This window comes from Mus caroli, chromosome 5 (assembly GCF_900094665.2).
Source record: "Mus caroli chromosome 5, CAROLI_EIJ_v1.1, whole genome shotgun sequence".
Classification (NCBI taxonomy): Eukaryota; Metazoa; Chordata; class Mammalia; order Rodentia; family Muridae; genus Mus; species Mus caroli.
This window is the reverse complement of record NC_034574.1, coordinates 4,706,194-4,728,847: the sequence shown is the minus strand read 5'-3', so window position 1 is coordinate 4,728,847 and position 22,654 is coordinate 4,706,194. Positions and strand designations below refer to the sequence as shown.

General features: G+C 40.9%; 1 protein-coding gene across 11 annotated transcripts in view; it reads left to right on the top strand.

Annotated features, from left to right (window-relative positions):
• The window catches only part of Adam22 (ADAM metallopeptidase domain 22), an 86,178-nt gene extending 67,809 nt beyond the window's left edge, over positions 1-18,369 (top strand). For 2 of the 11 annotated variants that reach the window (XM_029477324.1, XM_029477322.1), the window contains 7 exons: positions 4,116-4,216; positions 4,541-4,607; positions 6,724-6,834; positions 8,899-8,985; positions 10,304-10,333; positions 14,613-14,736; positions 18,212-18,323. In XM_029477324.1, the coding sequence (XP_029333184.1) occupies positions 4,116-4,216; positions 4,541-4,607; positions 6,724-6,834; positions 8,899-8,985; positions 10,304-10,333; positions 14,613-14,736; positions 18,212-18,232 (541 nt within the window). In that variant the 3' untranslated portion in view covers positions 18,233-18,323. Of the gene's footprint in view, positions 1-1,740; positions 1,936-4,115; positions 4,217-4,540; positions 4,608-4,760; positions 4,825-6,723; positions 6,835-8,898; positions 8,986-10,303; positions 10,334-14,612; positions 14,737-18,211 lie in introns of those variants that run through there. The other 9 variants (XM_029477321.1, XM_021163949.2, XM_029477320.1 and 6 more) reach the window with 9 other exon arrangements.
• Positions 18,370-22,654: the final 4,285 nt, after the last annotated feature.

Sequence of the window (22,654 nt, the reverse complement as noted above, 5' to 3'; positions counted from 1 at the left end):
TAAGTGAGAAGTAGTGGTCTACTAACATATAATGGGTACTGTAGAAAGGGTAAGTGAGAAGTAGTGGTCTACTAACATATAATGGGTACTGTAGAAAGGGTAAGTGTTCAGACAGTGAAGGATGTCCAAAACTCTCAAGAAAGCTGTGAAGAAATTGATCATGTGTTACTGGCATTACCGTGTTAGGGAAGTTACTTCTATTCCTTGTGGGGTTTTAAGGTGACTGCTAAGAAGTAATACCAGCGTTCTGGATACTTTTAGGGTAAAGTCACTTTTACAGTGTGGCCAGAATGGTGAAGGAAGAAGTATCCTAGAACTATATTAAACTGGGACTTTTCTAACTCCACATCTGATTCCATTATTTTGGGGATACCTCTGTCAGTCAAGGTTGGAGCTAGTTTTAGAAACTAGTTTAGTGAAACTTTTCCCCCTTAGTTATTGTATGGAGAGCTAGAGAAAGATCACTCAGGGTAAAACTAAAATCCATGCTTTATTTGTATCAACTGAGCAATCTTTTCCAGATTTGTAATCTATGAGTATAAGTTATCCAGATGATGTAGGAGAGGATGTTTAGTCAGAAGCAACTAAGCATTTTAACATCTCAACACCATAGGAATCAGTATTATCAAGGGAACGTCTGAAAAGGGGATGTGAGAGTTAAAGCTTAGCATCTGCAGGCAGACAGTCAGGGTAACTCACAGGAACTGAATTGGGAAGGGACTTACGAACTTATGCTTGTTGGAGACTTATTGATGTGTACCTGTCGGAAATCCTTAGTCTGTCCCTAGCTTTTGACACCTCCACCTATAGCATGAGCGAAAGTGATCAAGATTTGGATGCATTTGGCTGTTTGAGGCCATGCATTAAATGATTTGATTGTTGGCTGTAGGCAGAGTTGTCTGGGGGTTGGGGGGTATTGAAGGTGTCTTTCCAGTTCTTGTAGGAGAGGTACTGAGACTTCCTCACTCATTTATAAAGAGACAAATGGCTTCAATTCCTGCAGCCCAGGTTAAGCAGATGGTCCTGCCTTTCCCTCCTGCTATGGTGGAGATAGCCAACTGTGGCCACCATCTGTCATAGATGCTTTTCCATAGTCCTCCAAGAAGCTCAGCTACTCTTCAACCGTTTCTTCCTCTAATACATCCCTTCACACATTCTGCTGTCTGGCATAAAGTTGTAGCTTTGATGCAAGTTTGATTCGTTTAACCTTCCTTTAAATAATGAAGCGGCAAACTGAACACCAAATTCCAATGAGGTTTGATTTGGATTTAATTATAGAATACCAGTAAGCAATGCAGTCTTTCAAAACCAAATCAAGGTGATAGTGTATTTAAAATGATAAAGAATTTATTCATCACATTTGAAAAAATAATGCCCTGCTTTATTGGAGCAAGGAATGTGCAAACACGACTTCAATATCATTTTAAGAGACAGAAGCTATTGTAGTTAACATCTCTAGGTAGAATGAGGTTGCATTAAAAATAACTCATCTTTCCATATTTCTCCTGAAAAAAAAAAGGCTTTGTTCACCCAGCCTACAAAGTCTCCATGATTACATTTCTGACCTCCACAGCTGGAATGAGTTGAATTTGTCGCATTGATTAATAACCTCATGTGTTGTAGATTTGATCATGTAGACCATTATCCCTCCCCTCCCTTTTTCTTGAAATAATATTTGTATATGTCTGTGTTCATGTGTGTGTCTTGTTTTCTGACTCTGAAATGTTTATTATGCCTTAGACAGTTACCCCAGGGAGATTATGTAAAAAAGCCTGGCGATGGCGACTCTTTTTATAGCGACTTTCCTCCCGGAGGCAGCACAAACTCAGCATCTAGTTCTAAGAAGAGGTCTGCTTTTCTGTCGCATTTTCAGATTTCCACCTGTTCCATCACACATTATTCCATTAGTCAGAACATTTCATTATTTTGCAGCAGGTTTGATTACTTCTTCCTTCTTTCTTGAATGTTAAAATAGTATCCCTTGTTCTTTGATTGCTCTACTTCAAAATGTCCTATGCTCAGAACCTGTGTTTTATTAAAAAAAAAAAATTAGGCCACAGAATTGAAACAAAATAAAATGACTCAAAATCCAGGGAGAAACCGCAGGGTTTTTCCCATCATGTTGCACATGGCTCAAGAAACTAAGCATTGTATTGAAAATATTTTCACATGGTGAGCTTTATGTCATGCTTGGTAGTCAAAGAAAAAGGGTACTGTCATGCTTCAGTAAAGGCAATTAAGATAGACTGGCAATATAAGTGCTGCATTGAATAGTATTTAATGTTGTATATTTCAAAGCTACGCTTGCTGTGAAAAAAGATTGCTTCTCTGTGAATCATATATTTAATATTATGATTTTCTGCAATGTAGACCTTATAACTTTCATCTTAGTTGAAAAATTAAGTATGATTGATATTTGCCCAAGTTTTATAATAGCATAGGTAGGATTACTATATTATTTATGTCTCAAACTCTAATGATACTTTCTTGTCCTAGCATCTTAAGATGTCTGACACTTTTTAAAAGTCTGCATGCTGTATAACCAGTTAACAGTAAATGATTAGAAAAAAAATAAATAGGAGGTTTCACAGGGCGGGACCTGCCTTCACATTAAAGGGAACTAAGATATTCTTATAGAAAAAAATATTAAGTTTCCATTGAGGTATAAAGGATGGAGAAAAAATTTCAGATGATTCCCTCAACTCTGGGCACATTGACGGAACAAGTTTATTAAGAGGCAACATGGTCTCTTCTGATAGTCTGTGTTGAGTGGATGATCTGTAAAACCATCCACATGGTGCTCAGTCTTTAGGCACTGAATATGAAGGAACACAGAACAGTTAATCCCTGAGAACTTTCGTAAGCACATTTCCTTACATAACAGAACTCAAATCAAAAGCAGTGCTACTATTGAGTCTGGGAGTATATCCTATAGCATACACTTTACAGAGTATAGACATTACTCTTTTAATCTATTAGTGAGGACTTCTTGGCTAAGAGAAGATGACTGAGTATCTGTGAGCACTCTCTGATATAAATATTTTCTTGGTCGAGTACAGATATTTAAATTAAATACATTTGTACCAAATATGAATTACTTGCAATTAGAAAATTATGTTGAAAAAGTTCCAGCATAGGAAAGTAGCTGTGCTAACTGTGCCAAGTTCTGTTTGCTTTTGGTCAGAACAGTCCTTTTCCAGCTGCTGTTACTAGTAATTAGTCAGGATGTTTCTCGGGAACGTGGCTCAAGCATAATGTTATTTTCCACAGTTCCTAAAGGAGCTTTAAGATACGTGGGAGTAATCCCCAGAGTTTGTAAAATATTACTATAGGTTCTGATGTTTAGTCAGTCAACAGCATATCAAATTATTAGACTTTAGATTACGTTTGTTGCAATTCTTTTTCTTTCTGGCATAAGGTAGGTGTGCTGATTCTTATAGATAATCCATTTAATAACGGTAGGATAGAAACAGCAGAGGGCTCAATGGTGCATGGGCTTTGTGAGAGATGTCTCCATGATAAATATCTGATTCATTTCAGTTGTCAGACAGTTACCTAACATGCATTATGTTCATCAGGGCCATATTTGTTTAGAAAAATACCATCTCTCAGATAATAATATTATCAATTTAAACCTGTCTATTGCTTTAATGAAGTTAGCAAGGTTCAGCTGAGTAAATTTTATGTACTCTCTTAAAAGTCCATGTTCTCATGATATCTGAATGGAAATCATTGCTTTACAATTAAGAAACATCTATGGTGGTACCCCATTATAACCCTGCCACTGGGGTTATGTGACTTTAATACTTGCAGAATTTGCTCTGCGGTTGCTGTGTTCTGGAGAATGTAAATTGGCTTGTTTTACATCTGGATACTTTCTCATTTATGATTACTGTAATGGGGTTCCATTGTATTTGACTTTTCTTAAATTGAATGTTGTGTAATTCTGCCTTCTTCATGAAGACCCTCATGTTTTCTTCATTCTTTCATTCCAGATTTATTTATTTATTATTTATTTATTTTAATGCACAGTAATGCTCAGAAATTTTGCTTAGTGATTCCAAAACATTTATCTGATATATTTTTGAACAATATGTAAATACTTCTAATTTCAGGTCAAATGGACTCTCTCATTCTTGGAGTGAAAGGATTCCAGACACAAAACATATTTCAGACATCTGTGAAAATGGGAGACCTCGCAGTAACTCCTGGCAAGGTAGTGAACAGTGCTCAGAATGTAAGACCTGTATTCTGGAGACCTGTGAAATGTGTTCTTTCCCATAAGCAATTCAGCTCTTCTACCAACAAAGAGGTTTAGCATGAAAGACTAGCTGTTTGCTTTTGTTTTTCTTTGACATTTCCTTGTTGGGAAATGAGGGCTTCAGTAGCAATGTAGGCAGGACGCATTAGAGGGTCCTCAGATTCAGAAGCCGCGTTCTGAGGTAATTCTGGTTATAAACTACGCCCTCTACAAATACCATACAATAAGACACAAAACAATTATTTATATGAATATTTAACTGTAAATGCTCTTTTTCAGGTAACATGGGAGGCAACAAAAAGAAAATCAGAGGGAAAAGATTTAGACCTCGATCTAACTCAACTGAGTAAGTTGTACTTTTAATGGGAAAGGTTCTGTGTATTTAGTGTTAAATAATCAGAGAGTCAAAGAATCACCTTCCATGCCTCTGGAGTTGGTTTTGTCTTTTTATTTCTCTTTGCCCTATAAAAATTAACCTTGGCTTTTCTCTTTTACATAGGCATCTCCGCAACTGTGCCCATACCAATATTCACTGATAGTGGGGTCTCACCCTTGCCGCGGGCTTTTCCTCCAGTCACCTGCCATTGTGGTGTTTTGGTTTCCTTTGAAGGGGATTATGATAGCTTTCCTTTCTTCTCATCACTGGGGTCCAGCCATTTCAAAGGGTCACCCTTCCTGTCCCCTGGAAGCACAAGGGAGACACTGTATTAGAGCATGCCAGTGCTCACAGTCCGAAGCCACTCTGAGGTCCATAGCTGCTATCTAAGCATTCTCTCAGACTAATGGAATGAGCTTCCCTTTTAAGTTGTCCTTCTGACGACATTCGAAAGGCCACCTACCTAAACTTGCTCTTTACCCGAATCATTGTCACCAACGCAACCCTGTGTTAAATGATAGCCACATTTTTAAGGGGGGGGGGTCGAAAGTTACACTTAAAGTCCTTTATACTGAAATAAGCATGATGCAATTTTTGGTGTTGTTTCTTTCTTCACTTAAGAAAGTGTAAGCAAGACATAGACTCCACAAACCCTTATCCCCCTCCATAGGGTGAGGCCCACCCTTAGAATTCTTTCCACTGACTTGCCCTCTGCAGGTGATTACCTTTGCTCTTTCCAAGGCTCCTAGACTGTTGTGTTCCTGTCTCACTCTAGTGGTAGTTATTATTCTCAGGATCTCCGTATTCCTTAGGAAAATCGAGTAGCAGGTGTTTGTTAACTGCTTATTAGACACTCATGTTAGCCTTTCCAGTCTAGGAATAATAACATTGCCCTGACATGTGGACCTTGCACCTGAATGGTAGTGTCTTGTAAGTGTCTTATCAACATTTAATAGAGGATACTTTTACCTTAGAAATAATAGCAGTTTCAAGTGATACCATTGCATGGTCCAGAATGGCATTTTAGAACTCCATCACAAATAACTAATCTACTAGAGTTTATCTTCTGCATCCCCGGGGTGCTTGGGTGCTTTAGGGCTCACTGCAGATAAACTCTTCCTGGAATGTTGTTTGGTTTGGTTTGCATGAGGCCACGTGGTAAGAGGCTCCTTAGCTTAGCCTCCTTGCAGATCACAGATACAACTGTGAGGTGCTCTATGGAACTTCCTTTTGGTACTGTTCAGTGTTCTAACAGTATTTCTATAGATAGACTCTGACAGCTCCGAAGTGAAAAGAAAAGCTCAGCAGGATATTAAAGCTGCGAGTTCAGGAGTCAGAGAGCATTTGGTATTCAGCAATATTCATGTATTTTCTAAGGCAATCATTTATTTTTAAAAATGAATAGAACTCTACTTATCTCATGACAAAATTATATTATGGATATCCTTTAATCTTGCCTATGCTATAATTAAGTTCTAATATTTAGTGTGTGAGAGTATAATAGAAATTTCTTAGTGACGAAGAAAGGTTGCCTCATTTTTCAGAATTTTCTGAATTTGGCTACATGACTCATGTTAATTAATTGGAGTCAAATCTGTGAAGCTTTCTTGTATGGAAACTGTCTGCACACACACACATACACACACACACAAACACACACATGGAAAATATGAAGTTCTGATACATAGCATACCAAGACTTATCTTAGCAATTTTTATACTTCCCATATATAAGTCATACAACACGATTATGATAGGAGCTACTACTACCATTTCTGTGAGTGTCCTAGGAGCAGAATGAGCATAACCACAGGAAGCACATCCTGTTTCTTTTTCATAATAAGAACTATTTCAGGTCTGTTATTTCATCATCCCCTTTAGTACCACATCATCCAAAAGGATGATGAAAAATTGGGCCTGAATTTAAACATGCACCCCAAGTTCATGCATGCAATGTAAGTTTAAAAAAAATAAAACACTAAATGGTTATATTGTTTTCCCACTCAAAGATTTTGCATCTTCCATGTTGTTGTGCATGATATAATTTTTTTGGCTTAGACTTTGTATTATATATTGTGTTTTTACAGGAGGGAGCCCCAAGCACCCGAGCCTGGGCACTCCCTCGCCCAGACAATCCCATCCCAAGGCATAAGCCCAGGGGGCTCTGACAGCCCCCAGACAGGGAGTCTGGATCACAGGTCAGTCTCCACCTGCCCCCCATGCTGGGCTGCCACGTAATCTCCCTCCAAGTCCCTTCCTTGGCTGAGAGCAGGGTCATTTGATCTTTGACTGAGCCCCCATATCTGTTCAGTGGTACTCCTAGCCCAGTCAGCACCAGCTGATTTTCCTCTGGCTTTCCGTCCTGGAGAACACAAAGAGGCTCTCCTATCCTGTCCAATGCATTTTTTTTATTTTATTTTTTATTTTTTGCATGTTGCACTAACAAGCCACGCTAAGTCAAGTCACGTAGGCAGGGTCATTATAGTCTGATAAAGGCCCATCTTTCTAGCTACCATGGCAGGCCCCCAGAGCTCGCTATAGCGCAGCTCTGAAGCAGAGGTAAAGGTCCATCATATATAAGTCAGGGTATGTGTTTGGAACGTTCGTGGATCAGCCATAGCACCTGTCATTTGAGTTTTGAAGATTGTCAGTGAAAGGAACAAAGGTTTCCCCCAGGAAGTGGCTTCCTGCCTGTGGGAAACTGAATGTGCTGTGTGGCAGGGTCTCACCTGATGACGGCTGCATGGGCTTGTCTATAGTTATTCTGAGGCCGTTCACTTTATCATCAGCGATTGCACTTGCTTTTTGACTTTTCCTTTCTGTTTGACGTCTCGGTGGGAATGTTCATGCAAGTTTTAATTGCCTATCTCTGTGAAAAGTGCAAGCTGTCAATGTTTGTGGCTAAAGGCAAAACTAACGTGAGTTCCTCCTGAATCTGGAGACACACCATGGCAAAAATGGTCTCATAAGCATAAACATCAACCGAACCCTTCTTTCAGGGTGGAGTCTTTTTTGTTTTGTAGAGTATCTTCTTTATGGCTAACAATAAGGGAAATGGCTGTGGAGAAATAACATGATTTTAAAATATAACTGGAAATATAGTGGTTTTTGGTTTAAATATATTTATAAGTAACTCTGACTGGATATGAGGGAGAGAAACAAACCTTAACTAAAAATTTTATAATTTTACCAGACCTGTTTCCAAATAAGTCTTATGGAAATGGGACCTTCAAATAAGTCTTATGGAAACAGCACATGGGAGCTACTTCTTTTTCAGATAAGAAATCCCAGTAAACCTCCATAACCTTCCAGTGCTCAATGGTCAAATTAATGGTTTTGTAAGGGCAAATCATAAGGGATGTGTTCTTGTTTAGCTCCACAGTATAAGTCAAAGGAACTCTGTGGCAAACAACAACTATACCTCCAGTTTTACTGCCTTTGAGATTTGCACGGTCATCCTGATGGAGCTGGTGCCAGGTCCACCAGGGAGGTGTTAGCATTACTCTCTGGCAGCCATTCTTTTGGAAAGCAACTTCTGAGGGCATTTCTCAACGCACCCATGAACATTTTAGTCTGGAGTGCCCAAAGAGGAGGAAGGAGCCTTGGGGCTTCCATTAAATCATTCCCCAGCTTCAAGATCATGGAGGCCCACTGAGACTGCAGTTTATGTGCTTGGGGACTCCAGGATCACACTACAGGACATCTCTTGTTTGGTACAGAAGCCAGCAGGAGAGCACTTCAAGTTGATTCCTGCTTTGACTCTGTTATGGAGAGAAGAAGAGTGGTCTTGTAGAAAAGCAATTGTAACCTAAAAGGGGAACATGGCTCCTTTAAATTGTCTGCCAAAATACCAGATTAGAATTGCAGCTGTCCTGAATATTTTCAAAAAGCACCAATATAATTTGAGAAGCAAGGAGCCAATTGAGTGGAGGCTTAGAGAAAGCTGCTTTTGCAATGGGCAAATGGGACTTCTGACTGAAGTGACTGAAGTAGACTTGCTGACTCACAGTGGGAAGTCACTGGAAGGGGCTTTCCTCGAAATGTAATACATGATAGAATGAATGCCTTGCACCTTGTAGCTGAGACGATTCCTCCTCTGCCATTGTATAGACTGCCCTGTGTCCACCCAGTGTCCACCCTGGTTTATCTGCCATAGCTGCTTGCATTTGGAGGGTGAAAGCATCCTGGCTAAGCTTGTGCTCTGTATTTTCAGATTTTCTATCTTGTTCTGCTTTCTTTGTTCCTTCCATTGCTCTCTGCAGGTATTTAAACCCATGGTTCAAAAGAGACTATAATGTAGCTAAGTGGGTAGAAGATGTGAATAAAAACACTGAAGGACCGTACTTTAGGTATTTTATAAATTACTTTTATCTCCCTTTAACACTCTCCCAGCACATAGAAGTACTGTAGTGTGACTGGTGCCTCTCTCTCTCTCTCTCTCTCTCTCTCTCTCTCTCTCTCTCTCTCTCTGTCTCACCTCCTAATACAAGTTCCTATAGGTAGAAAGGGGCCACATTCATTTGCTGCCTTTTGATGTATTTGGCTTCCTTGAGCGAGCCTAGTTCTCTTCTGAATATTTCAAATGAAGCCATTTGAAAGGGTTGCCGTTAGTGCATGTCCCTGCCCTGTCACCTTCTTGAGCATTTAAGTAGCTTTCTCCTCATTGTATGCTATGTAGTGTTCTATGGGCATGAAACATACCTTTCACTAATAAAGAAGCACTATTAACCTCAATGATATAATTTCCATAACCTAAACGTTTTCATAATATATTTTTTCTGCTTATTATCTAAGAGTGCATAGGAGTGCATAGAAAAACGCAAGGAAAACACTTGCAAAGAAACTAAACTGGAATGTTATTTCAAGCAGAAATAATGATTTGGTCAGATTGGAAAGATGGTTGTGATATTATTGATCCTATAATGCAGTGATCGTACTGATCATAACTTGTAGTTAGCCGAGCTTTGCCTGTCCTGTAGAACCATTTGCTAGGAGTGAGGGCTGTGCTGGGAAGAGTCCCTTATGGCTTCTCAATCAAATGGTGGGGATTGTTTTTATGCTTCAGAAGCAGGGAACAGATAGAAAACACTCTTGACTAACAATGGCAACTTCCTACATTCTAAAAACTGGTCACGTTCCTCAATTCCCTGAAGTTCATATTACAAATTAGAAAACATCTGCTAGGCCTCTCTGTGTCATTTACCCCCTCTTTATAACATGGTTACCCAGCGGTAGATGTCCACTTTACATCTTACTATTTTGTGGAAACTAATGCAAAGAAGAAAAGGACTCGGTCGCTACCTCTTCTGAGCACAATTGAGTTCACATTACTTATGCCACAACTTGGGTCAGCACTAAATGGATATGAAAATGTGCTATGTCTATTAACTCTCAGCACCTATATACGGTGGACTTTCTCTTCCAGTGTACCATTTAGTTTAGTCATGTATAGTTTGAGAAAATGATTAGACCTACCTGCATTTTAATTTGATCCATAACTTTTGCGTATACCCTAAAGACAGCATAACTCCTGCCTGCTCACAAAAATATATCCTGCTTTTAGAGCCCATCTTCCTCTCCTTCCCTGTCCTCTGCTTACCCAACACTTCCCCATGCTGAGCCTCAGATACACACACTTACATTCAAACATCCCACCTTCATATGTAGCTCCCAAGATGGCCCACATCAACAAGACAGGTAAGATGATTTTGATGTTATTTGGAATCTTGGCTCATCTGCAGTCCTATTTTTCCCCTTTCTCTTTATCAGGCTTGTGGGCAGATTGTAATTTGTACCATCCATGGACTCAAAACTGGATGAGTTTGGTCCTACATAGGTTAGGACTTTTATTTCTGAATTGACCTAGCATTTCTACAGGAGTCATTTGTTAAATGGTACCCCGGAAGAGTCTGTTCACCTCCCCTGGTTGAACTGAGAAGTTGATGTGACTCAAGAGAGCCCCTATTTCTTAAAGCCGGTCCCCCGAGTCTGCCCAGAAGCTGCATGACTGAGCACCATTTGGACAAGGAAATGCTTCCGCGCCCCTGGATGCACGAGCCAAGCTGTGGGAGCAGTGCTAGTTGGTTCTGTTATCTCATCTTCTGACATGAGACATCACACTAGGAATTAACTATGAAAAATCTGTATTTTTTTTGTTAAATGGCAAACCTCAGTGGACAGTTGTGACTTAACTGTCCTTTTTGATTAATTAAGGGTTGTGCTGGGAACACTTGAAGCTCAACTCTAAATTTTGGTAGCAGTAGTGAATAATTAAAATAAGTCTGAGCTCTGAGCACCATGATTCCAACACAATAGAGAGGATTCCACCCAACTCTCTATCCAAAGCAGTGCCCCCATATGCCTAGTGTGTTCACACCTAGGCTTGGATTCACCAACCTTGTACTTGAGCTCTCTTGGCACAACCACAGCTGAGGGCAAAGGTCACCTTCATAAGTGGGTTGGATTGGTGATATTCAAACTGTAGTGGAGAGTTTGTGACTGCAGCAAACTGGTCCAAAATAGAGTCTACCAACAGAAATGTACTATCCAAGAGCTACAGTGACACTTGGTAAAACCTACAGGTGAGCGGCAGCCATGCTCCTTTACCCAGCTCTCCTATGACAGTGCTTGCCCTAACAACTGTGCTCTGCATGGATTCAGGCCACTGAAAAAGTACACATAAAATCATAGAGAAAGCATTGGCTCACCACCCCTGATCCTGGGAGCAGTACCTTGGGGGACACCACCTTTCATGTCCCCAGGGGATATTTATGCTTTTGAGTGCTAGCCAACTAATTATGCATTCCATCAGCATTTTTTAGTTCCATAGCTGAGTGCAAAGGTCAACCTTCATAATCACCCATGTGGGGTTGGATTGGTGATATTCAAACTGTAATGGAGAGTTTGCAACTGCAGCATACTGGTCCAAAATAGAATTAACCAACAGAAATGTAGCCAATTAACTATGCATTTATTTCATCAGCAGTTTTTAGTCCATTCTCATGATCTCTGAAAACCACATTAACCATGTAAGGGAATTGTAGAACCTGAGGTTCCAAATAGCTACTAATATCTATTTCTCAGCTTACACGTTGTAGGTATTCTTGGCTTCTTTCTGTGGATGCAGAAACCTGGCTTACAAAGAGTTACCCAAGGGTAGCACAGCCCATGAAAGTCAGCAGCAGAACTGAAGTGTGGCTCTGACTCCCAGATCTGTTCCCTGAGCGATTTCTGTGTGATTCCTGTCAACTCATAGAGGTTAAGGAAGCTGAAGACACTTAAATCCTTCTGGAGCAGATTATTATAAAATTAGCACCACGTGAACACAAGCAAATAAGGAGTGGCCCTGGGTCCCTCTTCTGTGATTTGCAAGCAGGAGGCACAGACGTTTGATATATGCCCAAGGTGCACCACAGTCCATTGGCACACATGCACAGCTTCATTACGTAATTCTATGGTGTTCCTAGTGTAGTTATTATGGTTTAAAAAAAATGTCACAAAGGTAAATGGCTAATACTTATTCCAAAATTCAGTTTGCTTTGTAAGTGAATGAGCTTGGCTGACACTTAGCTGAGCGAAAGCCATATTAGAATCAAATATCTTCCTTGGGCAGTTGTGGTAGATTGCCAGTTTCTTTTCTAACCGAGTCTGTCTTGTTCTCCCCTTTTATTTTGATTCCTGCTCCGGTCTCTTTTCTATGTGCCCATATGAATCTGTTTCCTGTCTTTTCCCACTGAGGATGCCCTGCCTGGTTTCTTTTCTTCCCTTTAGGGTCTAAGTATGAATTACCTGAAGTTCTATAGTGAGAAGCAATGTAGAGCCATTTCTGTGGGGTTCTGAAGAACACTTGCAGTTTGTTTTGTTTTAACTACTATTGTTTGTGCCCATGGCAAGGTATTTTAGGACAAGGCTGGGTGCTCAGTGAGTGGAATGGTTTTCAATGCACAGCCTTGGTCATTTGAGCTAGGCCTAAATGTCTATGACACTATAAGCTAACAACTCATGCTATGAACACACACACACACACACACACACACACACACTTGTGCCTACTACAGCAAATAAAATGAGGACTTGATTTCCATGACCTTAGTTAATGAGATTTGTTTGTATATCTGAAAGTTTTCCTGAACATAGATTCTTTTAAATCTTACAATGATTTTGCTAAAAAGCTACATTGGGTCCATTTTAGAAGCATATAAATGCAAGTTTTACACTCATGTACATTGAATCCTACCTTTTAATATACTTAAAAAAAACTATTTAGTTTTTAAATTATAAAAGCATATAGCAGGAGCTTAGGGAATAGCTCAGTTGGTAGTACACTATTTGTGCTACTTGAGTTCTTGAGTTCTGTTCCCCAGAACCCACATAAAAAAGCTAAAAATGGAGCCCCATGTTTGTAATCCCAGCTCTTGGGAGACAGGGACAGGTGTTTAATGGCCAAGCAGCCTAGCCCTAGGCCTGTAAGACACAATCTCAAAAGATAGAGTAGATTGTGTCTGAGGAGGAACAGTGGAGGTTGACTTCTGTCCTACATACACACATACACCATGCACATGTACTTATGTGCACTTGCATGTCTTCACAAACACACACTCATACACACAGACAGACACACACTCATACAGACAGACACACACTGACTCAGACACACAGACACACACTCATACACACAATACACACAGACAGACACATATTCATACGGACAGACACATACTGACTCAGACACACACACACAGTCTCAGACACACACAAAGACACACACAGACACACACTCACACACAATACACACAGACAGACACATACTCATACGGACAGACACACACTGACTCAGACACACACACACACACAAGGCACACACACAGTATGTGCTCGGGTAGAACTGAAATCACAGTCCTATTACTCTCAGTTCCTTACTTTCACCCTCCCAGAGCGTAGTATAAGAGAAGCCCAAACAGCGGCCTGACTGCCTTCCAGCAGTTCCTGATAGGGAGCTATCCTGAATAATTTTCGAAAACAGAAGCATTAGGAGTGAGTGGGGCCACTCCTGGTTTTTAAAAATCAATTAAGAACGTTTATCTGGACCTCAGAGTATACAGGGAAATGTATTTTCAAGTGTTCAGTTGAATTCTGCATCTTAAAAACGAGAATTAGTTTGAAAGTGAGGGGAGCCTTCTCCTGTCCAGTACTTAATCTGATCGCTGTAGTACGAGGCTGTTAAGTCACAGCAGAGGAAGCTGTGAGATAGAAGATAGTGCCATAGGCAGCTCAGTGGTTTTCCTTTCTGACTCTCACAGACAAGTCTCTCCTAGTGTGCTCAGCACAGTCACAAGATTTCAATTGCAATAGAATTATCAAACCACTTATGTGTACAGCTTTCCTGGCAGTGCTGACTGAGGGATGAAGTAGACTGTTTTTGTATGTTCTCATCAGACTTTGTTCGGCTGGCCCTCTGCACTCCTCACTGCTTGCATGTTTACTAATTTGTTATTACGACCTCTATTTTCCTCTGTTCTTCACAACTAACACACTGGCCTCTGAATGCATGAGTTTCTTGTAAACTAGAGTATGACTTCGCAACCAATGAACATATCCATGGTTGGATTTTCAGGTCTTATTTGATATTATTGAGCTTAGAGAAGCATTTTTAGTGGTAAAATAAAATAGACTGCTTAATTAATTTACTGATATAAGCGCTTAGAGTATTCCCCTCCCCCCCTTTTCCAGGTTAACTGTTTATTGTAAATGAAATTTCATTATTGGCTTTGTAGTTTAAAAGAATGATTCTGTATAGCTAACAGTTAAACATTCCATTGGTGTGCTAAAATCACAGCATTCCAGTTTCAGAATGACAGTTGTACCCCCAGGTAGTTAAAGCTTTGCTATAGGTGCTTAGTGATGCTTTGCTTTAGAAATGTGAAAAATGATACCAGGCATGACATGATATTTATTGTTTGTACTCTCAACATCTCAGGACCCTGTCACCTGCCAAGTCTCCTTCTTCATCAACTGGGTCTATTGCCTCCAGCAGAAAATACCCATACCCAATGCCTCCGCTTCCTGACGAGGGAAAGACAGTGGGCCGTCAGAGCGCCAGGGTACCTAGCAACGTCACTGCTTTATACTTGGGTGTTGGTGGAATCTTGGAGCTTACTTTTTTGTCCATCCCTTTGTTTCTCATTTGTTTGTCTTTGTTTTGTTTGTTTGGTGGTGGTGGTGGTTTTTTGTGGGTTTTTTTTTTTGTGTTTTGTTTTGTTTGGTTTTGTTTGTTTTGTTTTGAGACAGAAGTTTGTTACGTAGCCCAGACTGGATTCAACTTCATGAGAATCCTCATCTCTGACTGTTGGAATCATTAACATGCACCATTATGCCTAGTTCTGGGTTCACAATTTTTAAAAGAGCTGGGTTTTCTACTTTGAAAACAATTAAGAAATATAATTGGAAACATGTACAAAGTAATGTATACCCATATATTATGCAGATATTTTATATACATTAAGTGTGTGTGCATGTGTGTGTTTGAGACAAGGTTTCTCTGTGTAGCGCTGGCTGTCCTGGAACTCTCTCTGTAAGGTGGCTTCAACTCAAGAGATCCTCCTGCCTCTGCGTCCTGAGTGCTGGGATTGAAGGCGTATACTATACCCAGCCTATTACTTCATAAAGTCTTTGTTTTTAATTATTGCTTTACTCAACACTAGGTTTGAAAAGGGGGGGGTGTGTTTTGCTTTTTGAGGCTTTTTGAAAAATCTTTTTAGTGCCCCTGCCTTGTAGTTCTAAAGTCGAAGTGAGTTAGTTCCCTCTTGGTGTCCATTTCGATCGCTCAGGCCTCTCAGGATTGTTACAATTCAATAGAAGTTCAGAAACCGGAACCTATGGCAGAAACCAGGTCAGTGTCTTGGTACTTGTTGGAACACTGTCAAACAAATGACCCGTGGTGAGCAGTGCCTTGGGGAAGTGTGAGAGAGACTCCAGGCAAGCAAGGCAGAAGGCCATATCCAGATTCAGGGTACAGTAACCAGAGTGGGTTCTGTAGCTGTGTTCTGACATCCACCAAGAATAAACATGTCTTATAAATTGAATGTAATTGTTTGTCGCAGGAGGCATGACATCACATCCGAGAACAACCAGGAACAGAATGCACCTGAGGTAGAAGGCCCTCTGCCTTTTCCCCTGGAATCTCTCACATAGCTCCCTAAGGCATTATTTACCATGGGTCATTCTCTTGACCATGTTCCAACAGTTCCAGGGGTAGAATTTAGATGTAAAGGAAAGGTATTTGAGTAACCTGTAATATCGCAAGACTACTACAAAGGCCATGGTAAAATTTAGCAGCAGTAACTTATTATTTTGTGGTAAGGATTTAATCCCAGGGCCTTGTTAACTTGCTTTTAAAAATGCTCTAACTGAGCCACGCTCACCTCCTACAAAAAGCCACATTTTTAACATGGTTTATCTTAATTATTTTTAATTATGTGTGTGTGTCCATGAAGATGTGTGCATGTGAGTGTGGGTCCCTGGGGGCCAGAAGAAAACTTCATTAGATGCCCTGGAGCTAGAGTTACAGACTCATGTGAGTTCTGGGATTCAAACTCCAGTCCTCTGTAGGATCAGCAAGTACTCTTAGCCAGAATGCCAAATTTAAAACAAATATGGAGATATTCATCCATTTGATAAAAATAGAATTTACCAGAAGTTTTATATAAATCTTTGGTCCCTTGTACATCTTTGTTAGTATGCTCTGTCTCACAGCATTCCCTCAGTGCATTGGTTTTGTGAAATTTGGAATAGAGTTTACAGGGTTAGACCAGCCTCTGGAGGTTTCGATGAAATGTAGAACTAAATAGCACAACCACTGACGTCCAGTGCCTCTCATGGCCACTTTGTTTCTGGTGTTGCTCCTCCAGGGGAAAATATGAAAAGGTGAAGGTTTTGCAGCCTTTATACATTTATCCAGCATTCTATACATTTATCCAGCACAGGGTTCTGAGTTTTTAGACTTTTTAGTATCTGAAGGTGTTTTAGGCCCTTGTAGATCCAGAATGAAAGTTATGGGGCTTAAGGTAATGTTTTATAATTGTATTTGCCTTGAACAACTCAGAGTCACTTACACACACACACACACACACACACAAACACAGAGTGGCGGAGGGAGGGAGGGAAGGAGGGAGGAGAGAGAAAGAAGGAGGAGGAGGAGGAGAAGGAGGAAGAAGGAGAAGAGAAGAAGAAGAGGAGGAGGAGGGGGGAGAAGAGAGGAAGATGGAGGGAGAAGCAGAGAGATCACTAAAAGCTGGACAGATAAGTCTTAACAAGTCTATACAAGTAGGACATGGCGATTGTGTTGGCGGGATGGTGAAGCCTTGGTGTACTTGGGGAACTGAAAAGCTTCCAAACAGTGTAACCCAGGTCCCTCCCAGGGAGACTCTGATTTAGTTGGTGTGCTGCACTACCAGAGCAATGGATTAAAAACCCTTTGCAGATTAGGACTGGGGAGATGGTTCAGCAGGCAACATGTTTACTGTGCAAGCTTAAGGACCTTAGTTCCAGTCCCCAGACCCCATGCAAAGGCCAGGGATTGTGGTGCGTGCCTGTAATCCTGGAGAGGAAGCAGAGGCAGGAGGAGCCCTGGAGCTTGCTGGCGAGCTCTTCCTGACAAATCCACGAGCCCCATGCTCTGCTGAGAGACTATATCTTAAAAAAGAAGTAGAGAATCACAGACAAAAGTGCTTCACACTGACCTCTCTTCTCAACATGCACAGACATGCAAAAGCATGTGCACACATATGAACATGTACACATATAAAACACACACACACACACACACATACACACACACACACACACACACATACACACTTTCCCCACATATTACACAGCTGTGATTGAGAACCAGTATTCTATTTGGCATTTTATTGGGTATAATAAAAAATAGGCAGTTTAAAAATATGATTTTAAAATTCTGTACTTTAATATGTAATGTTTATTCAAAATTTTAAGTAACATGAAATGGAGTTGTGAGAGGTTTGTTTTTGTGTTTTGTTTTTTGAGTTTTGTATGTTTGTTGGTTGGCTGGTTTATCAGAAGGTGGCAGTTGTTAGAACAGTTGATATGGGAGCTGGGAGATGGTTCACTGAGCAAGGAATTTGCTGTGGGGGCACGCAGGCCTGAATATGAATCCCCAAACTCCACATAAAAGGCTGAGTATAGTTGCATGTACCTGTAGAGCCAGTGCTGAAGGCCAGAGACAGGCAGATTCCAGTAATTCACTGGCCAGTGAGATACCCTCCCGTCTAAAGGCAGTAATGTAGGGGACACTAAAATACAATATCCAAAGTCTTCCCCTGACCTACCTGTGCATGGGAACATGCACACACACAGCCCCCATGTGCATGCATGCAACACATACAAAGAAGGGGTGTTAATGTCAGGCTTAGGCGAGATCTCAGAGTTTGTGTATTTCTTTTATCCATTATTAAACAAGAACATACAAAATAATTACTGGTTGGAATCCTTTGTAGCTTAAAAAGACTACTTTCTGCTATTACGGTACATGACTTTGCTTTTCTCTGTTTGCAGCTATGGGAGACATCCATTTAAGAACAGCTGTTTACACGTGACACATCGAAACTGTTTACTTCTACTTTTATAGAAATCCCACCACCTGCAACCACTGCAAATCTATCTGCTCTCTGGGCGATTTCAGGACCCTCTGAGATACCAGAGGAGAGGAAGCCATGGAGCAGGCATACCTGGACACCATACTTTTTTTTTTTTTTTTTTTTGTCATTGGCTTAAATTTTAACCAAATGGTAAAAAGAATTACTGGAATGTCACACTACAACATGGAATCATTTATGATCTGGTATTGGTATGTTAATGGATAATCTGCATGACAGAAATATGTAGAATATCAATAAAATTAACTCCCATGACCCAAGTTTAGCAGGTTTTCCTGAGGGACAGAAGTGGATTCAGAACGGAACGTTCTGAAACACATCCTCATTGCAAACAGTAACGCCACATGCATGATGCTTCTGTTTATTGTTTTCCATATATAAGGAAACAACATCTCATAATAGAAACTAGCATGCAGAGGCTAAGGCATATAGGATTCTTCTGCAGGACTGCAGGACTGTAAGGCTTTGAGAGGCCAATATCCCATACGCTATCTTTAAACATGTATTTTTATTTTATTTTTTACTTTTCATATTTATATTAGCATCCAAGGACAACTGTACATATGTAAACATTTTTAAAATTTAAAAAGTAACTGTTACACATAAGTGTATTTTTGCCAAATGCCTACAAACAGTCAGTCACAGTTCTGTCACCGTCCTCCATCCTGCGTCTTCAGAGTATAAGTGGATGATATTGTAAATAGAGTGGTCAGTGCTATAAATGTATCTATCTCTCCATAACTGGTGTTTGTCTGAAACATGTGATTTCCTTTTAAAGTGTGTCCAGTCTGGAAGAGGTTTTATTGAGTAAGAGAACAAAATGCTCAAACATCTAGCCTCTGCTTCTCACCGAAGGAGGAGTCCAGATGTGCAGCAGCCATGAAGCTTCAGGGTACCCTGGAGCTCACAGGCTCTCTGGGAATCTGCCAGCCTATCTACTCCACAGCTAAGACACATGATGCCTGTCACAGTAGCTGTTCTCAGTCAGTACCAGGGCATATCAATTAATCTTAACCGGGGGCCATGGAGTCCCCTCCTCTCTAGAGAGTGTCTTCTGTGATTGGCCAGATGCACTAAAGACATGGACCCCAGAGTGCAGAGCCCCCTCTTGACCAATGCCTGAGCCTTGTCTGATCTGAAGTTTGGATTCCTGGACAGAATCCTTTCAGCCATTCTCATCTGTGAAAGAAATGATGACTCGCTTCAATTTGAACACGTTTCATCACTAGGATATAAGTCCCAGCAGGTCATTCTGTCTGGCTTTGAACCAGACGGTGGACGGAAGCCTGAGAAAGACATAAAAGATTAAATAAAGCCCATGGCTACACAGGTGCAGTAACTGCAAACCGTAAGCCTGCAAGGGAAAGAGCCTTGGGTGTTGAGCCCTATAACTTTTGATCCACTTTTTTTTTTTTAAAGAATGTTCTATGTGAAATCTTGTCATTTAAAAAGAAACATTAATAGCTGTTTCAATGCAATGTTGTCATGCAAAGAGAAAGCCCCTCTAGTGAGATCTGAAGTTGGTAGGCTCAATCATGTGGTCCGCTGTGAACCACACTTGTGATTTCCCCCTTCTCCTTGCTGTTTTATGTGAGGAATGGAGTCATCAGACAAGAACTCAGAAATGGACTCTACGTTTGATTTCTTTGAGAGGCATCCAGGGACACAGTTTGTTGCATCTCTGTGTAGAGTTGTCTTAGATACCCAGATTGAAGAGGCAGACTAGAAGGCAGAGGTATGCTCAGTTCATGTCTTTTGCAATGGTCCACTCTTCTAAAACGCTCTGAAGGTGTTAGAAAACAAATTTAATCAGGCAAAATTAAACAGTGAAAAACATTTTTCCTGACAGGCAAGGATATAGTTTGCTGATGACTCAATAAAGCAGTCTCAGACAAAGGCATAGATGAGAGCTGAACAATATCTCCACACAGCTTAAGGTGTGGCAGACAGGTGACAGATGAAAGAGATGTAGCAAACGAAGTGACTTTTGAACAAGAACACTTTAAATGTGCCCTGAATGTTTCTCGGTATTGAGTGTATAAAGGCTAATGTAATATAAGGTTTATTTTGACTACGGAAGAGAGAGTTTATAGCTTTGACTGAGAGGTGCCTCGTGTAAATATGCTTTGTAGTTATAGTTACCTAAGCCCTAACGTGAAAGAATTCACAAAAGGTTAGCTAGTAAACTCATTATCTGTCTGCCTACTTTCCTTACCTTCTCAATTATTTTTACTTGGGGTTATTATTAAGAATTAAAATCATTATCACGTGCCTTTTGGGAGAATCAGTTGCTCTGGCTTGTAAACATCTTCAGATGAAATGAGAGGAAAAGGTTTTGCTTAACTGGCAAAGTGATTTTAGAAATATAATAGCTTTAATGTTCTAGTCTGGGTCTCTATCTCCCATGTGTAAGCATTCTTAGAATTGTTTTTGGAATCAACAGACTTTAGTCTTGATGGATAACTTCAAGAAGTATGTACCATTCCACTGAACTCTGTATGACTTCATTCACTGAGGTACACAGAAGAGACTCGTGGAATCAAATCCAAGCACAGTGATTATTTCCTTCTTAAATGTCTATTTTGAAGAGGAACTTTGAAGCTCCATGTGGTTTGAATCATGCAACTAGTTTCCCTACTTCCCAGTGTGCTGTGGGAGCATCGCTACACAGAGGAGGGCAGCGATGTGTCTGTTCTCTTTCTCATAATCTTGACATCGATAGGGCTTCAGATGCCTGAGGTGTCCCATTATGCAGATCATTTCTGTTCCAATGAAAACAAACATTCAAGTCTTTCCACTACGTTAGCAGGGGAGGCCTGCAGTAACAAAGAATCCTAAAGAATGAACTGGCCAGACTCACTCTTCCCAGCTACTTTCCTTAGCTGGGAAGTCCTCCTCCAGAGTCAGCAAGATAGAAAATGACTCCAGTTGCACAAAGTCTGCAGACAGAAACCAGTGCTGCTTAGATGGTGCCACATGAAGATTCTTAATGCTCTGCAGTGGCTGGCTCTGAAGAACAAAAGCCAGACACCCCAGTCCCTCCCTTAGATGCTAACTGATGAGTAACCTCTTTGGTTACTCAAGGAGCATCACTGGGGACAGGAAACCAGGGCTTAGGATGTTGTTGTAGCAGGTGAGAGGAGTGCTCTATTTCAGGATGTGGTGGTTTCTTCTTCTGGCTTCACAAGGCTTTTAAAAGTAATGTTTGCACAGGCGGGTCCAATGTAGTCTTTATGCATGAGAGATTGGTGGTAGTCTAAAAGAAGCCACTGTGAAGATAAGATTAAATATTCCCTGCCCTCCAGGGGTGTGCATGGGGGAGTGGGGCTGCTATGGTTTCCAGGACAGATCCACATGCTTCTCTTCTTCTGGGCACCTTGAATCTGCTGACTTCATCCTGCCTGTTGCCCTAGGCTTTCTGCAGCTACTTTACCTGTTGCCCTTTTCAGGCTTTGTCCCCTTTTTTTTGGGGGGGGGGGGTACCTTTAATCCAGGAAAAGTGGGATATCTCTGCCTGCTTCTTTTCTTTCAGAGTCAAGTTTGTTCACTTCACTGTGTGAGTTTTCTATTGGCATAGTTCCATCTTAACCTTTGATCTGTACAGTGCTTTAGAGAAGCCCTACTCTGAAGGCGAGATTACTTTTTAATCTTACTTAAATGTAAAGGAAAGAAAGGCTGTTTGGTAGGTCACACCATATAAAGAGAAGGGGACAGAGTTTGGAACTGATGGGAGTAAGGAGAAGCAAGACACTTAGCTGCACAGCCAGGAATGGTGCAGCTGGCTGCTGCTACTGGCTGCCGTGTTTGGGGCATTCTCTAAAGATCTCAGCAGCAGCAAGTTGGCTTGAGCACTGAGACACCTGGACTCCTGTTGGCAGCACATTTTCTACTTTTTATGTTCCTAATTGTCTCTTTTGTTTGTTTTCTTCTATAGCTATCATCTGCTTCCCTCTACTCCCCCAAAGGCAGTCAAATTGAATTTTTCATTCTTATTCCACTAGCTTTATATGACCAGCTGACATTTCTGTGGAAGAGGCTTAGTTGGGGCCTTGAAGACTTAGTCTCCTCTGGTGGGATAGTTACGACTACTCTGGCTTCAGAGGCAGCGTCCTTTCTCTGCCCACTGGAGAACTGGGGACTGGGCTGCAGATCCTCCTCTATCGTAGTGTAAAGAATTGAGCTGGCATTTGTGAGAACCAGCTGAGGCAGCAGCCCATCTGGCTGTGTGAGAGCAGCATGCTGTAAAAGTGGCTTGGCTGCTCGCTGTGGGCACCTGCTTACAGCATATGCTCTGCAGGGCAGACACTTTCAGCTCAAAGACGTTTCCTACCACACCTGCAGG